We start from the raw sequence: 18,572 nt of genomic DNA, 5'->3' as shown, positions 1-18,572 counted from the left end.
CTAGCTACAACTTGCATGTTCACTTATCTCCAACCACGATCAACTGACCATGACCTCACCATCTGGGTGGTCTTAACCAATCATAGCACAGTATGATACGGCGGTAAAATGCATCCAATTATAATTCAGTATGTTTACACATATGCATATTACATATGGGACTCTCTTTATTATTTATTATACCCACTACAACAACAAACATAATTAAATATATGTCATTTTGTCCTTGAAACATTTAATTGAAATACTGTAGAATTCCATTCATTCCTATGGAGGACTGGTCCTACTAGGATCAGCAATCCAGGGTCTATATAAAAGTAACTGGTCGTGCTGCACTGGCTACAATCCAGTAATTACATAGGCTACTGAGCCTGTTATTATCGGCCATTCCACTGTAGTCTTGGCCTGTGCAAAATCTATGTAACCAATTTCTGTAGATATTTCTACTCAATACATTATGTAGAACTCCACTATCTATAAATAGTTAAAGACATTTAAAGAAAAAAGTGCTAAAGTACAGACTAGGCTAGATGCAGTGAAAATAATATCATTTGAAGCTGTTTTCTCGTTGCCTGGCTACCCAACCAAATTACGTCGTAGCGAGCAGCAGAATGGCCCTATTTATAACTTGTGAAATAAAGCCAATAAACTCAGGGTGACTCGTCAGGCAAGTTATCTCTTGACCGGAGAAAACGACAGAGAAACTTGCGACGTGTCGTAGATCTTTCGTTCCAATTGGCCAGAAACTGCCGAGTTCCGGTTAACCTCGCCAACCCCCATCGGTCCGTATAAAACCGCGGTGCGAGACAAAGCCCGATCCAGTCCAGCTGATCCGACCCAGATAGGTTACTGCTGCATGTAAACTCTCCCGACATAGGCGTCAGGATCCCAGACTGACTGCGGAGGTTTAAACTCCTGGGACGCGAATGAAGAAACTTCTCCTGCTTCACTTCACATACAGAGGTTTAGTGAGAAAAGGGAAAAAGAGTAAAAGGAGAAAATGGACCGTTTTAAATTGCGGAAAGCGGAACCCAAAGATGTGCCTGACATACTGCGACTCATAAAGGTAGGCCGTAAACAAAAACATTTGACGAGGAGAATAACTAAATGCACTGTCTACTGTTTTGCGTAGATTTACTTCATTTTTGTTTTGCAAAAGTTGTTGGAAAGTATACTGAAGTATGTTTAGCCTACACTACACAACAATCTGGCCCTCGCCCTGAATTTGAGACCCTTTCTTTGTTGTTATTTTGTAGCCCTGCTTAAGCCTAGACGAAACCGTTTTGTTTGACTTCATTCAAAGAAACTCTGCAAACTTGTGTCTGAAGGTGACATAATTACCGACGATTTCCTCAGGATATCCGTCGGTATCACAGTTGGCTCTGTAGTTTAATTGTTTACGTTGGCAAGGAGCCTTGTTTCCTCCGTTTGAGGTGTTTATAACGTTAAAGTTGTTCTGTCCGTTGACGGTCACCTATCAGTCAGGGATACACGTTCCCCATTTGACTTGCTCTTGTTTCCGCTTCTGTTTAGGAACTGGCTAAATATGAAGACATGGAAGATCAAGTGATACTGACTGAGAAAGGTAAGTCTGAATGAAACTAAAACCACTTATGTCCTGCTTACCATGTGATTGACTGCACACAGAGCTTAAATTGCATTTATAACGTTTGTATAAACAGATCTGCTTGAGGACGGATTTGGGGACCACCCATTTTACCACTGCCTAGTGGCAGAAGACCCCAGTGAGCAGAGCAACAACAATGGTAAGAGATTGTGAATCTCCAGTCCCCCCAACATTGCCTCTCAATGCATGTAGTTACTTTCCCTATGCCAAACATAGATCAAACCTGTTAGCCCAGTTTGTACTGTATACAGACATCTCTCTCTTCAGTTATATTGTCAGTGTACACAATTGCATGATCTTTGGTGTCTGGGAGGAGCCCAACACTTTACTTAAACTTTCTGTTTGAGAAGTATGTAGGTTTGAAACATTGTAGCTGTACACGTTTGTCTCTCTCAGCGAGAGGCTGATGGGTACACATTGTCTTACTTCCTCTTATGGTCTGTGTGTGCGTGTCAGACACGTTTGTGTGAAACTGCATGCCTTTCAATTCTCCCAACACAACCCCAACTGCAGTGGTGGTAAAAGTACTGTATTGTGAAAGTCACCCAGTAAAATAGTATCTGAGTAAAAGACTGCACTATTTTGTTTTTTTATTACATTTACGGATAGCCAGGGGCTATCGTCAACACTCAGACAATTTACAAATGAAGCATGTGTGTTTAGTGAGTCCGCCAGATCAGAGGCAGTAGGGATGTCCAGGGATGTTTTCTTGATAAATGCGACAATTTTCCCTGTCCTGCTAAGAATTCAAAATGTAACAAGTACTTTTGGGTGTCAGGGAAAATGTATAGAGTAAAAAGTACCTTATTTTCTTTAGGAATGTAGTGAAGTAAAAGTTGAATGGAAAATATAAACAGTAAAGTACAGATACCCCCAAATACTACTTAAGTAGTACTTTAAAGTATTTTAGTTAAGTACTTTACACCACTGCCCAACTGACACGTCTCCTCTACAGTCCTCTCTGGCCTCACTAAAACCAGACTGAATTTAGAGCTGAAGGTTGAAGTTATCCTTAATCACAGATCTGTGATCTGCCACCCCACATCCTGGCTGCTCATAACCATTTAGGGCAGAATGCTGAACTGACCTTCATTCAGTGTTTTGGGGTAACTCTGGTACAAGCTCTGTTATACTACGTTTGGCTTGTATTTATATGGTTACTTATTTGTCTAGGTCCTGTGGTAATTGGCTTTGCCATGTACTACTTCACCTATGACCCCTGGATCGGCAAGCTGCTTTACCTGGAAGACTTCTTCGTCATGAAAGAGTACAGGGGTAAGCACAAACACTTCCCCTCTGACCTGACCAGTAACCATAAATTCTCATCGTCCGTCCATTTTTACTGCTTTCCCATTGTCTTATCTCTTCTTTTTCCACCAGGGTTTGGCATCGGCTCAGAGATCCTCAAGCTCCTCAGTCATGTGAGTAACTTAGGAGTTATTACACAGTACAAACATCGTACCAACTAGATGGTAGATGTCAGACAGTTTTTACATGGCTCTGGTCAGAATCCTGTTGTAGAAGTAGGTCAATGACTCAAACAGAATTCCATACTTTCTGTAGAGCCCATTTCAGTGAGTTATGAGTCTTTATACAAATAGCTGATTCCACTCCTGTTCTGTTTGTTTATTGCTGTTGAAATAATCAATGAATATGTATTGGGAAAAGAGAAAGGGTGTTCGCAGGAAAAGCTGATTTTTAGATTCGGATGGCTTTGTGTAAGGGGGGTGGGGAAAGCTCACAATCACTGTCCGGTGCATGTGCGCTGACGCCTGCTCTCTCCCTCTCTCCCCCTCAGACGGCGGTCAAGTCTCGCTGCAGCAGCATGCACTTCATCGTCGCCGAGGGCAACCAGGCGTCGATAGAGTTCTACAAGCGTCGCGGCGCCGCAGACCTCTCTCTGGAGGAGGGATGGAGACTCTTCAAGATCGGCAAGAGCTCTCTCCTCAAGATGTCATCCGGCCCCGAAGAGTGAGCTGGCCCCAGAGACACAGAGAAAGATGGGGATTGGAGTGAGAGACTTGGGGTCAATTTCAATTCAGTTAATTATTTGCCTGTCTCTCACTTCAGCAGTGGGGTGTGACTACTGACAATAGATAAATATTATTAAAAAGGGGCATTAAACATTACTAATCGCTTCATTTAGGGTTCATGAATACTTATTTTAATAGATCAAATATTTTATCTAAAGCCATCATTTTAGTAGTTGATGTAGTTTATTCTGCTAATCAACAAACCTTAAAGCCTTTTGTGTAGGAATCCTATCTAGAACCTGAAAGGGTGTAGCGTGCTCCATTTCCTTATAGACCAATCTAGGTAACTACTCCTAAATTATAGTCATTTGTAGTTTTAATGTGTGTTTTTGCAATTAAAAGGTTCAGAGCGTATTTGTGTGGTGACTGACTTCTCTAGATCTAGGAAGCCGGGGGCTTTACAATGAAATCCCAGAATGGTGATGTCATCAGCCTTGTCCTCTTTCTCGCCTCCTCTGTCATACTTTCTCTTCCTCTGTGAAAGGGGAATGTGTGGTCTGTTAAGTCTATGGAGAACAGAGGAGTGGAACACACGCAGGCACACAAACGTTCTAGTCAGATCTTGCAGAAACCAGGGGCGTAGAAATGCATATCAATGTGATGGTTTGTTTTTCACTGACTGAACATTCACTACAGCATTGCCTGAACAACAAACACTTTCACAACCTAACAGTGTAGTTGTAACGGTCGTCGTACGTAGTGGACCAAGGCGCAGCGGGTTGAGTGCTCATAATGACTTTATTGAACACAAACAAAACAAGAAAACGATAGCACGAACAGGATTGCAGGCTAAAGCACACAGCTATGCAACCACAACTTCCCACAAACCACAGGTGAAAAAAGGGCTACCTAAGTATGACTCTCAATCAGAAACAACGATGTACAGCTGTTCCTGATTGAGAGCCATACCAGGCCAACAAAGAAATACACAACAGAAAACCATAGAAATACAAAACAAGAACAATACCCCAGAACACAAATCAAACACCCCTCTTACAGAAATACATATCCCATTAAACCACAAAACAAATACCCCCTGCCACGTCCTGACCAAACTACAATAACCCCTTATACTGGTCAGGACGTGGCAGTAGTGTCCCAGTTTAGAATATACAAACACTGCATCCCAACTGTTTGCCCAGACAGAGACAGATCCAACACTCAGAAACTAAACCCAGAGAAAAGGCCTAACGCTCTAATTATGAAGTTTCACATCTCTCATTTTTCTATTTGGCTTTAGCCAAATGTGTGTGTTTGAGAACCGAGCAGTTTCAAGTTCAGTAACAACCAACTAAAGGAGCGATAGTCTTCCATTGTCTTTGGACAGTTGTACTCCACCCGCGGATGAAATCATACCTTGAAGGCAGAACTCAGTGAGCAATGAGCTGTCGCCCACTCTTAGCTATGATGTGGGCGTGCCCCAAGGGTCAATACTGGGGCCTCAGATCATTAACGTACAGCCTGTACATTAATGATCTGCCCTCCATCTGAAGTTCAGATGTATACAGTGATATGTGCATACAAAGAGCGAACAAGCTGCGCAAGAACTCACTACTGTAATGGTCCAGGTTACAAAGTGGCTCAGTGACTCGTGATTGCATCTCAATGTGAAAAAAACTGTTTGCATGTTCTTCACAAAGGCAGCAGATGCTACTGAGCCAGATGTCTGTGTCAGGGGAGAAGCTCCAGGTGGTATCTGATTTTAAGTACCTTGGCATCATACTTGATTCCAACCTCTCTTTTAAAAAGCATGTGAAAAAGGTAATTCAAATAACCAAATTCAACCTAGCTAATTTCCGATTTATACGAAATTATGACTACAGAGGTAGCAAAACTGTACTTAAAATCTATGATGCTCCCCCGCTTGACTAGTTGGGCCCAAGCTTGCTGTACAACATTAAAACCTATTCAGTCTGTCTACAAACAGGCTCTCAAAGTGCTTGATAGAATCATCACTGTTACATCCTCAGAAAGCATAAGCTCCTGAGTTGGGAAAATCTTGTGCAATACACCGACGCATGTCTTGTATTCAAGATCCTAAATGGCCTGGCTCCCCCTCCACTCAGTATTTTTGTTAAACAGAAAACCCAAACATATGGCAGCAGATCCACAAGGTCTGCCATCAGAGGTGACTGTATAGTTCCCTTAAGGAAAAGCACCTTTAGTAAATCTGCTTTCTCTGTGAGAGCTTCCCATGTCTGGAATACACTGCCATCAGACACACATAACTGCACCACATATCACACTTTCACAAAATGCATGAAGACATGGCTAAAGGTCAATCAGATTTGTGAACATAATCCCTAGCTGTGTATTGCCGCTTTCCATGTCTGTAGCTTGTGCGGTGTAGAAACACTGTTGCTTTTATGGATTTTGTCCTGTTGCTCTGTCTGTATGCTACATCTTGCTTGTCCTATGTTGCTCTGCGTGTGCTCACTGCTCAATGATTGTCTATATTGTTTTTAATAACCTGCCCAGGGACTGCGGTTGAAAATGTTACTGAAATGTTGATTAATGTGCACTGTCCCTGTAAAAATAAAATAAACTCAAACCCTAAACCCTCATATGAACTCTGAAAGCTGGTAGGAAATAGGGCAGGACAGTGTTTACATGACTTAGTTACTGTTGATCCACGTACAGCATAGACCACAATATTTACATCTGAGAGAATGAGGGAAGGACAGGGGGGTGGAGAAAAGAGACAGCATCCTTCATCTTAAGACAAGCCATAATATTTTCATAGACTCCCATGAGCCTCACTGACCTTTGAACCTGACATGTTTATGTCCAGAGCTTTAAGCGCTGCCCGTTTACTGATTAACCATAGGCTGAGACCGAGGGTTCAATCTCTTTAAAGACACATCAGGGAGATTAAAACACGTAACTCCCCATGGGGTCTTTACACAACCTATCCAACCATAACACAATGTTCTATTCTGGCACACACACGTGTTGATCACTTGGTTGCACAAATACAGGCATTGTCACACAAACAAGACCCTAGTGGGTCACACCTCCCACGGCGTCAAGATCGAGTGTCAAGCCACACCAACACACTCCCACCCCCAATATACCTACCCTACTAACTCGCTCACCCTCACTGCAGAGGGAAACTGGAGTCTACTTCAAAACAACTGCAGTGATCATTTGGTCAGGGTTACAGCAGATTCCGTTTGTACAGTAGTGTTAGCCTGGTCCCATCAGTAAGGGTTGGTAGAGTTGGCTAAAGCACATCAAGATGTGGGGCCAGGCTGGAGTTGCAGATGAACTGCTTCCTCTATCTTTTTTCTCCTTATGTAAGTTTTATGGGGTGGGAACAGTCCAAGTTTGAACAACTAATTGCACACATAAAAGCCTTCAGACATGACCAGAATATCCCATAGAGTATGAACAGACTACCCTCTCTTTGAGAATGCTAGAGGCATACGCAGTCCATGAAAACAACACTGGTAAATATGCACTTGTGTTTATCAGCAATAACACACTCACAATCAGATATGAGATTAATGTATTAGGACCATTTCTCTTCCTAGAAAATAGATTTCTGGGGGTGGACAATCAATACAAAAACAAACAAAATCCTAATCTGAAACACAAAATACTTAAAAAAATATATATATACACACCACAATGCTCAAATAAATTTCAACTTTTGAAATCATTTATGTAGTGCACTCTGCAGTGGATCATTGATGGGGGGATGTCTCTGGAAATAAATACATAAATAGCAAAAAAAAATACTATGAGCATTAAGATTTGGCTAGACATAAAACATTCAATTGAGGTCAGAGGACAGCTGACAGGAGTCGAGGGTGTCCGTTGGCATGGTTAGTTGGGATGGTAACAGAGCAGGAGGAAATGGGATGTATCATGTTACAGGAGAGACAGATAGAGGTGTATGGGGGGTGTTGTGTGTGCCTGTGTTTGTAGGCCACGGAGGCGCTGTGTATATAGGGGTGTTGAATGTGTATTCTATCCACAGGTACAGACCTACATAGTTTATTTCACCTCTAATCCAGGTCATGTCATTGAAAACAAATTGTCGTTTACAACAAGAACCTGGTTATCAATGGGTTGTTCAAACCACCCAAAACCAGTTTAGGCATAGATGATGTTAATAACAGTTACAGCAGGCTCTCAGCACTGGTGGGTGTGATAACATGCTGTAACATCCTCAGTATATGAACATCTAGTTCCAAAATTCAAATAAGGGAGCCACCCATACATAAAATTAATAATTTGACCAAATATTTAGGAAGAGGTCATCATTTCATGGAGTCTGTGAAGGAAGAAACCACATGGGAAAAGTGGACCGCAAGTGAGGTCCAAAAAAAGTCAAATGAATGTATTGTGTTAGAGCAGGAGTATTCAACTCTTACCCTACAAGGTCTGGAGCCTGCTGGTTTCCTGTTCTTCCTGATAATTAATTGCACCCACCTGGGGTCCCAGATCTAAATCAGTCCCTGATTAGAGGGGAACAATGAAAAAAATGCAGTGGAACTGGCTTCGAAGTGTTAAAAAAAGGTACAAAGTGTTGCTTCAGATGCCTGTGATCTTCAAATGGTGTTGAACTGTGTTTGGGAAATAAAGATAGACATGGCTTTAAAAAGGTAGTGGTCATATTTCATCCAGTACAGAAATGTGTAGGAGGCTTAATTTATTTACCCTGTTCCGCGGATCAATTTACCTCATTCATAGGTCAATTATGCCAAGAGACCACTTTTTTTGGACAACTATGTTTTCAAACTAATGTTTACATGAATCAGATTATTTCCAGGGATACACAACATCCTGAAATATATGCAGATATCTTTGTTAGAAAGAAAACTAGAATACTAAAACAAACAATTAAACAGCACTTGCAGTTGACCCCCCCCGGATCATTAAACACCCAATACACACTAAATCACAAATTAAGTGTCTTCGTAGCTGTCTACATATCACCACAGACCAAGGCTGGCACTAAAACCGCACTCAATGAGCTGTATTCCTCCATAAACAAACAGGAAAACACTCATCCAAAGGCGGCGCTCCTAGTGGCTGGGGACTTTAATGCAGGGAAACTTAAATCAGTTTTACCAAATTTCTATCAGCATGATACATGTGCAACCAGAGGGAAAACAAATTATTGACCACCTTTACTCTACGCACAGAGAAGCGTACAAAGCTCTACCTCGTCCTCCCTTTAGCAAATCTGACCATAATTCTATCCTCCCTCCTGCTTACAAGCTAAAATTAAAGCAGGAAGCACCAGTGACTCGGTCTATAAAAAAGTGGTCAGATGAAGCGGATGCTAAACTACCGGACTGTTTTGCTTTCACAGACTGGAATATGTTCCGGGATTCTTCCGATGACATTGAGGAGTACACCACATCAGTCACTGGCTTTATCAATAAGGGCATCGAGGACGTTGTCCCCACAGTGACTGTACGTACATACCCCAACGAGAAATATGTACGTACAAAATTGACAAAGACTCCAGCCACCCTAGTCATAGACTGTTCTCTCTGCTACCGCATGGCAAGCGGTACCGGAACACCAAGTCTAGGTCCAAGAGGCTTCTAAACAGCTTCTACCCCCAAGCCATAAGACTCCTGATCATCTAATCAAATGGCTACCAAGACTATTTGCATTGCCCTGCCCCCCCACACTGCTGCTACTCTGTTATTACCTATGCATAGCCACTTTAATAACTCTACCTACATGTACATAATTACCTCGACACCGGTGCCCCTGCACATTGACACATTGTACCGGTACCCCCTGTATATAGCCTCGCTATTGTTATTTACTGCTGCTCTTTAATTATTTGTTATTCTTACCTCTTACTTTTTTAGGGATTTTCTTAAAACTGCATTGTTGGTTAAGGGCTTGTAAGTAAGCATTTAACTGTAAGGTTAAATACCTGTTGTATTCGGCGCACGTGACAAATAAAACTCAATTGTATTTGATTTAAACTGACCATAACTCACAAAACTACATCCATTACCCCAGTCAGAGGTCACAGCTTTCCATCCTCCCTCTCATCTGCTGTTTACTCATCACTTTCCTATCCTGCTTCTATAATCACCCCCTCTTCTATCATCCCTCCTGTCTGTCTGAGTTGGTGCACACACACATACATACACACCTGTATCCTCTCTGGGTGTGTCTCTCAGACAACCACATAAAACAGACCCAAAATATCCCAGGCTTCTACGCAACAGCATGGGACACCGCTTTAAAATGAACGGGCAGACTACTGACCACACACACACACACACGCTTACCTCACAGCCAGAACTTCCTACAGGAAACCACAGCCCTTCCCGTTGGGGAGAGAGAGGGAAAGGGGTGGAAGACACACACAGACCTTGGCTAAGGAGGTTGCCTGCTGGGGGTAGAACATGGAAGCACTGAGAGCCATTAACCCTACAGGAAACACCAGCCTCTTCACCCTGGAACCTAGAGAGACAGAGAGACTGGTACTGGTACGGTATTCACACCCCTTGACCTTTTCCACATTTTGTCATGTTAAAGCCTGAATTTAAAATTGATTTTAGATTTTTTTGGTCACTGGCCTACACACAATACCCCGAAACGCATCGGATTTTTAAAACTTTGTTTCTATTGAACATCCCATACAAATAAAGGCATTTTAATTAATTATATGAAGAGTGCCTTGGTCCTCCTTCCTTTTTGATACCCCATGTTCCTGATTGGCCGAGTTACAGTTTTGACTTAAATCTGCTTGAAAATCTATGGCAAGACCTGAAAATGTTTGTCAAATGTGATTCTAACATGTATTGACTCAGGGGGTTGAATACTTATCTAATCAATATATTTTATGTTTTATCTTTTTTTTTTTATACAAATGTTGGAATTTTTCTTCCACTTTGGCATTACAGTATTGTGTAGATCGTTGACAAAAAAAGACAACTAAATCCAGTTGAATCCCACTTTGTAACAACGAAATGTGGAAAAAGTCAAGGCGTGTGAATACTTTCTGAAGGCACTGTAAATGTTACCTTTGGCCAGGTACAGTCCTAGGAAGCCAGAGAAGCCAACCACCCCGACGCTAGGATAGAGCTCAGGAGGAGGATCTTTGAGGAACTCGTACGTCTCTGTGTGTGTGTGAGAGAAAGAGAGAGAACACAATTAAGTATGCATCCATAATATGGCATGTAAATGAAAGTATCTGGAGGATGTGCGTCTCATCTCTCAATGTCCTGATGGAGGTGCTCACAGTGGGCTCTACAGTCCTGTAGACTTCCTGTTCCACAGGATATGACATCACGGAGAGGAGATAGAGAGAACCTTAATCTATGCTTCAGTATATCCAAGTCTTTTCCCAAAATTAAAAAATGGACAGAAAGCTCAATGTGTGTTAGTTATGCGCGGGTTGACTCATAAACCGCCATCCCCGCAGTTATATATGCGGGGAGGGCAGGTTTAAGGTCATTAAATATTGTGTGGATGAAGGGCGGGTGGGTGGCATGCGGGTTGAATAAAGAGAGAATACATTTAAAAATCCATAAATGTATAATTCTTGTGCAATTTCTAGCTATAGGCTACATTGAGGTTTTTCTTTCATTATATCTGGCATTAGTGCGTAAGCCTAAACTTTAGGGCCTAACTGTACTCGCGACAAATATCCTACACGCCAATCACCAAATGCTTTTGTGAATGGGCAGAAAAAGCAGTTCAATTCACAGAGGCAAAAAAAGACAATGTCTGAGTTTAATAAGAGAAAAGCTGTGAAATGGAGAAGGGAGGGACAGAAAAGTAATGTTTGTGAAAGATTTGGAAAAGTGGTAAAAAAGGATGATAGCAGTGCCAGCTATGTTGTGTAATGATTGTGAGGCGCTATACAAATTTGAGTCACAAGACGTGGACTTCAAATAGGCCTTTTACTGGGTTAAATGGAAACTGAAATCTGGACACTGACTGTAGGTCTATAACCTCTCACATAGCCTTAATATTAACTCCTGAAGAATTAAGCATTTCTTGCAGTAAAATTATACACCAAATGTAGGACACATTTTGAAATATGATTTATTTCTTTCAGCACTTTAAGAGAATTGCAAACGTGCAGTTAGATAAAAATACAGAAGGTAGCCTATCAGAATCATAAAAGCTGATAGCTTATTTCAAAATACATAAAATATGCATCCAAGCCGAACACATATTAGGTTGTTTTTACATCTTTCTATTTCCTTACAACCGGTCATCTTTCCGTTTTTTTTTAAGCTATTGCATTTTCTCCCCGGTCCCGAAACGAAAGAAGCAGAGATGACAGTGAAAACTTTACAGATGTCAACTATATTGAAGCATTCATTCTATCGATTTAGGACATTATTCTAGTGAGCAAGGGTTTCTTTTTTTTCTAGGGCAACATATAATGACAAAAGAGAAGCTTCATGTATCTAATTATAGACAAGTTAACTAAGAACTAGCCAACCAAAATGTTGGAAATTATGAGCCAAAACACATTTAAAAATCAGTCAAAAGAAGTCCTGCACCCCCTGTAAAAAAATTGTTCGGCCAGTCACTGACTGTAGCCTACAACGCATTTTCTATATTAGCGGGTTAGGGTCGGGTGTTTTCTATATTAGCGGGTTAGGGTCGGGTGTTTTCTATATTAGCGGGTTAGGGTCGGGTGTTTTCTATATTAGCGGGTTAGGGTCGGGCGTTTTCTATATTAGCGGGTTAGGGTCGGGCGTTTTCTATATTAGCGGGTTAGGGTCGGGCGTTTTCTATATTAGCGGGTTAGGGTCGGGTGTTTTCTATATTAGCGGGTTAGGGTCGGGTGTTTTCTATATTAGCGGGTTAGGGTCGGGCGTTTTCTATATTAGCGGGTTAGGGTCGGGCGTTTTCTATATTAGCGGGTTAGGGTCGGGCGTTTTCTATATTAGCGGGTTAGGGTCGGGCGTTTTCTATATTAGCGGGTTAGGGTCGGGCGTTTTCTATATTAGCGGGTTAGGGTCGGGTGTTTTCTATATTAGCGGGTTAGGGTCGGGTGTTTTCTATATTAGCGGGTTAGGGTCGGGCGTTTTCTATATTAGCGGGTTAGGGTCGGGCGTTTTCTATATTAGCGGGTTAGGGTCGGGTGTTTTCTATATTAGCGGGTTAGGGTCGGGTGTTTTCTATATTAGCGGGTTGGGTCGGGTGTGGGCCTTAGATTTTCATTTTATCACATATAGCCGGGAGGTTGAGGATGGCTTATTAGCAATTGCGGATGGGTGCAGGTGAACAAACAGCTGATCCGTGCACCACTAGTGTGTGTTTGTATGTCTAGTCTTAGTAGACAGTGTCTGTCACCTACCTCTGCTTTCTCCAGGGCAACCAGACCCGTTTCCTGCAGGAAAACAAACAATTACCACAAACATTCTTAAATCTCAGCATTCAACAAGATAATGAGGGAGATGCCACTTGTGATTTCCTAGATACACCCATCTTGTTCCAGATGATAGGTACATACGTCGCTGAGGAAGAGGTATACCTGACACTGGTCGGTGACAGGCTCGGCCCATTTCCTCAGCTCGGCCACACCCTGTTCCACTGGCCCCGCCTCTTGACTCCACATAGTTGACCTGCAGCTCGGGAGTAGTGTAGAGGGACGGGAGCTGAAACACACACACTTTAATCCAGTAGACTACGTTGTCCTGTCAAATAAATGTAATCTGCAAAGGCCTGTGTGGGAGCCAACACAAACACCAAAACAGACATTATTAGCAGATAAGATCTGTCCATTCATATCTGGATCGTAGCCAGAAATTCATTGGTGGGGGGCCAACAGAAATTTGGGCAGGCCTGGCTCCCCAGTTGGTGGGCCTGTGTCCACCCAGGCCCACGCCCCTGCTTCACATAACTGCCACATAAGTGTTCCTGGACAGGACATTAGAGGGACAGGAAAGCCATACTAGCTACCTCTTCAATACTGAGACTCAGAGCTGCCAGTTTCTCCTTGACCTCTCTAGCGGCCAAGACAGTTGCAGTCCCGGTCATCAAGCCCAGGACACCTGACAGCAGACACATCGTGATGAGGACAGTTACTTTATGGTAAATGTATGGCAGGAGTCAGGACATTCATGGCAGGTATTTGAGAGTAAGTTACACTAAGGGGAATGTTCTGCTCAAAATAAAGAATAAAGCTATTAGTCTAGGACTGCTAAAAAAAAATACTGTTTCGTCCAGTCATGTCATAGCCATGACTAAAAGAGAAGACGTTTTGCTAACGTTTCAGCCAATGCTCAGCCCCACCACCATCATCACGCTTTACAACGGTATTATTAATGTTGTCATACTGTAGTCTGTCATTAGCTACGAGTGTAATAGTCTATAATAACCCGAATGCATCTTACAAGAGAAAAGTTGAGCCATTACCAGTTTACCAAAGTTTGACATTTCTCTTCCTGCCTAGTGACTTTTGTTTTTGTACGGCGACTCGAACGGAAAAAAACATTAGATTCGGCAATTTTAGAACGATGTGCATTTCAACAGCGACATCTGGTGGCACACTATAGTCAGCATCACAGGTGAACACACGACACACACACACACACACACACACCTTTCCCAAACACACTAAATCACCGTTTCTCAAACTCGGTCCTCGGGACCCTAAGGCGTAAACGTTTTGTTTTTTGCCATAACACTACACAGCTGAATAAAAGTACGAAAGCATGATGATTAGTTGATTATTTGAATCAGCTAGGGCACAAACGGAAACGTGCAGCCCTTGGAGTCCCAAGGACCGAGTTTGGGAAATCCCTGAACTAACTTAACCACAAAAGGAAAGGTGAAAAGCTGAACAGTATGAACATTTATTTCTGGATAGAAATTACAAAGTGTTCCAAATAGCAGTGTCTACTCAGATTATAGTAAATACATTGTTTATCTGATTTATTTTTTTATTTTTCAAATAGTCATCATACAGGGTATTTTTATCCTCAATATTCTATTATTTTATCCTACTGAGACCAAGGGCTGATGAGGATTATAAATGCTGAGCTATGACAAACAGACATACAGATAGCCATGTCCAAAATAAAAACAGCAGGAGTAGTACATACACATGTTGACCAGCAGAGGGAGACAGCAGTTTGAAGACAGGAGTTTGGCATAATATAGGCCCTTTGGCCAGACATACTATTCCTGGACCCAAAATACTATTTCAATGGAGATTCTCTATTGCACATTGCTTTTTAGTCCAGAAGCAGCTTTACGTCTGGGAAACCAACTGGGCCTTAGAGTTCATGATATTGATAGTCATTTTCACATGGGAAAATGTACATTGATAACAAAACAAACAGAGATGGGAGATGACGACAGAAGACCATATTAAATCTAACCTGCCTTAGTGATGTTAACAGTCTCAGTTTAAACATGACTGCCCACAGCACACACACATATATATATATATATATATTACTCTACCTGTGAGGGGTTCTACCTGCTATTTATACAGTACCGCAAACCGCTCAGACTGACTGTGCGGGGAAAGGTATGTTTGTCTGCTACTGCATAAATACTGCACTGGGGGGTTTGACTGAATAAAACCATGAATGTAGGCAGGAGGATGTTGCATAGAGGAGAGGAAGGAGAGAAGAGGGAGAGGTATAGCACAGAACAAGTGGCACAATCTCTCTCGCTCTCTCTCTCTCTCTAAAAGCATCATAAAGACTATGATCTACTGCAATGCAAATCATATCAACATCATATTCTAAACCACAATCACACCAAGTTACCTGGTGGTGGATGGGTGTTAGATAAACACACATAAAAAATGGCTGACAGACAGAACTGCAGAATAATGTGTTTTAGCCCTTTTCATTGTTGCTCATGAAAAGAAGAATGAGATAGAGATGAGCAGGAACTGTCAGTCAGACAGAGACAGACAGGACAGACAGAGACAGACAGGACTAAGGTCAGGGTTTCACAAAGTAGGATTAATAAGTTAGCCAGATAACTGACGGTCAAGATATCAACTCTTGATTAGAAGGCAAAAATAGTTTATGGCGTTGCATTACTGGGAGTATTGAGTAAGGAATGCCATGTCCATTTCAATTTCATCTTTAATGCAAACTCATTTTCTTTTTCTCTATCAACTTTTTCTTTTCTTTTTTTAAATCAAAAGTTGTTTCTAGTACATGTGGCCAACACCCTACTCCTTGTAAAAAACCCTTCAGCAGTCAGCCACAGTAACACTCAAAGCAGACAGAGTTAACGTCAATAAATCAAGTGTAATCTTACATATTTTACATTCTGTCGTCCCTGTCCATGGTCGGCTCTAGCCTTTTGGGGGTCCAAAGTGAGATTTGGTTGGGCCCTAAGCGAGACTTGTAGGGCTTACTACAAATTCTTGCTAGTAACAACAACATTAGCGCAGCTTGCTAGTCAGCTTACATTAGGTACAACCGGCACATGCCAAACAAGGTAGTGCCACCTTGTGGCCTGGAGTATTTAAACTAAGCAAATCGGAGGTAAAACTGTTCTATGTGAACAACAAAAGCTTAACTGCCAACATTCTGGGCAGAGGTGCCCCCCTGGAGGTCAAGGCCCCTGGGCACGTTCCCTACATGCCCGGTCGGTATTTGGCCATGATTACTACAGGATTAGATGACTGGATAGACTAATTTACATTCCAAAAAATATTAGCTGACATGGCTAATTGAGTGACTAAAACTAACCAGATTTCCATCCAAACTTTTATTCGAGTAAGGTATGTTGTCAGGACAGCCTGATGAAACAGAAAATTGGTTGGTAAACTTTCCAAATGTCGACAAAACCAAATATGTTAGATATGGTGGGACCTTTTTGTGTTGGGAAAAATGAATTATGCAGTTTAAACCTTTTATGTGCAAATATTAATATAATAACCATCATATCGTAATAAACTTGTCCCGCAATGACATGTTGTGTGGTCCTCCCACTACAACTGGTCAGGAAACCATGCAGTTTATTAGGCTACAGATGAAATAAATGATGAACTTCACAAGGTGGTGAACGTGCACGGTGATGAGCTTGATGCTCCTTTCCAATAAATAATCGAGGGTCTTATTCTGGTGACATGATCAGATGCTTGGCTGCCGTTTGACAAATAGAAATAATCCACAATTTGATCCATAATAATCTCATCATGTAGGCCAGGGATGGGTAACTCCAGTCCTCTGGGGCCTGATTGGTGTCACACTTTTGTCCCAGCCCCAGCTAACATCTGACACCAATAACTAACTAATCCTGATCTTGAAAGTGACACCAGTCCGGCCCCTGAGGACTAGAGTTACCCATCCCTGACGTAGGCTATACCCGCACTGTATTGGCGAGCTGTTGGCTAGAGCACACGTGTCAATACCAGAGTGGGCACTCGCTATATAGAGCAACATGTTTTGTGAGAAAGAGTTGCTCTATATAGCGAGTGTGCCCACTCTGGTATTGACACGAATTGAAATGTGATGGAAACACATTGAACTTCTATTTTATTCGGTACATGGGAATTTAACCGCAGAAGTGTGTGAACTACGTCCTCACGCACAACAAGTTCAAATGCAACAAGTTCATTTGATGGAAACATCTCTGGTGGGAAAATGCAGTATACTGTTTTTACGTGGATTTTAGAATATATGAAAATCTGTCGCCAATTGGATGGAAGCCTAGCTAGTGACTGATAAAACAAGAGGAAACTTGTTTGCACCTTGAGCGTTCTATTATTCTCTTAACAGTAAATTGAGACCCAGACTGAGCTCCTAAAAAAAATTATCTATAGTTTCTTAAACTCAGTCCTGAGGTTCTCCCTGAGTGCACGTTTTGGTTTTTATCCGAGCACTACACAGCTGATTCAAATAACCAACTCATCATCAAGCTCAGATTATTTAAATCCACTGTGTAGTGCCGGGACAAAAACCAAAACGTGCAGCCACGTGGGTGGGGGGGGGGGGCAGGACCAAGTTTGGGAAACCTTGCCCTGTAGCCGGCCCTGTTCCTGACCTCTGACATGGTTCTCTCAGTCAGCAGATCAACAGTGTTATTGCAATGTAGTCATCACCATGATCATCCTCTTCGACACAAAAAATGTACTTCCTCACATGCCCACTAGTATGATGTGTGCATACTTTTTTCCCTCATTCTGCTCATTCATTTAGCCACTCACACACACACACACACACACACACACTCCAAATCCCCAGACTCAGAGAGGGGGTTACAAAGAAACTGCATGACATCACATGGTGGAGAGACAGACAGAGGGTTCAGAGGACTGTAGGCTAAAACTGAATCATAATAATTACAACAATATGAAACTGACCTCAGTACAAACCAGCTAAATCATGAAAAACATTTCTCAATGTTTTTCCATTTCTTCTGAGAAAGCTAATTTTGAAAATGATCAGCTTGAGTTACCCACCACCACTGATCACAAGCGAGTCTACCTTTTCTGCCTGTGAGAAGGACAGATTACTATGGCATGTTTAGTCTCGTACAACAGTGACTAGGGTCTAGTTTCAATGAAGGACTCTTTTGTAAAAGAGGAACTATGGCAGTGTCAACATCACTACTTTATCTGTTTAAATAAAATACTAAATAGTAGCTAGCAAAATGGAGATTATGGAAGCTATTTTTAAGGAGTACCTTTCGCAAAGTGGCTAGTTTGAATGAACTACCTTAACGATAAAAACATTTGAATTGAATAACTTTTTGACAGCATCCCTTTTGATTTATACAAAACGTTCCATACATGTTTGCCCATGGAAGAAGTGGTCAGGAAGTGACGTTTTGGACCTGAATAACAGAACATTCAGGAGATAAAGCATTTCGCTACACCCGCAATAACATCTGCTAAATATGTGTGTGACCAATAACATGAGATGTGACTTTAAATGTGCTGAGAATTGACCCATTGTGCATACCCTATCATTCCACATCCATGCCTT

General features: G+C 41.9%; 2 protein-coding genes across 7 annotated transcripts; one reads left to right on the top strand and one right to left on the bottom strand.

Moving 5' to 3' along the window:
- Positions 1-778: 778 nt before the first annotated feature.
- Positions 779-4,012, top strand: LOC115151685 (diamine acetyltransferase 1). Its single transcript, XM_029695835.1, has 6 exons — positions 779-1,066; positions 1,534-1,585; positions 1,683-1,766; positions 2,801-2,902; positions 3,008-3,048; positions 3,426-4,012. Exons 1-6 carry the CDS (start codon positions 1,001-1,003, stop codon positions 3,600-3,602), a joined length of 522 nt encoding a protein of 173 aa, XP_029551695.1. The 5' UTR covers positions 779-1,000; the 3' UTR covers positions 3,603-4,012.
- LOC115151656 (MICOS complex subunit MIC26) lies at positions 3,953-16,582 on the bottom strand. Of its 6 annotated transcripts, none has more exons than XM_029695788.1 (7): positions 14,004-16,582; positions 13,570-13,661; positions 13,142-13,265; positions 12,965-12,997; positions 10,668-10,763; positions 9,930-10,033; positions 3,953-4,135 (listed from the first exon to the last, which is right to left on the bottom strand). In XM_029695788.1, the coding sequence occupies exons 1-7, from the start codon at positions 14,044-14,046 to the stop codon at positions 3,977-3,979; spliced, it is 651 nt and encodes a 216-aa protein (XP_029551648.1). In that variant the 5' UTR covers positions 14,047-16,582; the 3' UTR covers positions 3,953-3,976. The 6 variants fall into 6 exon arrangements, with proteins under 6 accessions (XP_029551648.1, XP_029551665.1, XP_029551672.1 ...); XM_029695805.1 differs by having other exon boundaries at positions 4,115-4,135; positions 9,930-10,104; XM_029695812.1 differs by lacking the exon at positions 3,953-4,135 and adding an exon at positions 6,953-8,231 and having other exon boundaries at positions 9,930-10,104.
- Between the last annotated feature and the right edge of the window lie 1,990 nt (positions 16,583-18,572).

Source organism: Salmo trutta, chromosome 2, assembly GCF_901001165.1.
Source record: "Salmo trutta chromosome 2, fSalTru1.1, whole genome shotgun sequence".
Taxonomy (NCBI): Eukaryota; Metazoa; Chordata; class Actinopteri; order Salmoniformes; family Salmonidae; genus Salmo; species Salmo trutta.
The sequence above is the reverse complement of the archived record's forward strand: the minus strand, read 5'-3'. Positions and strand labels throughout refer to the sequence as shown.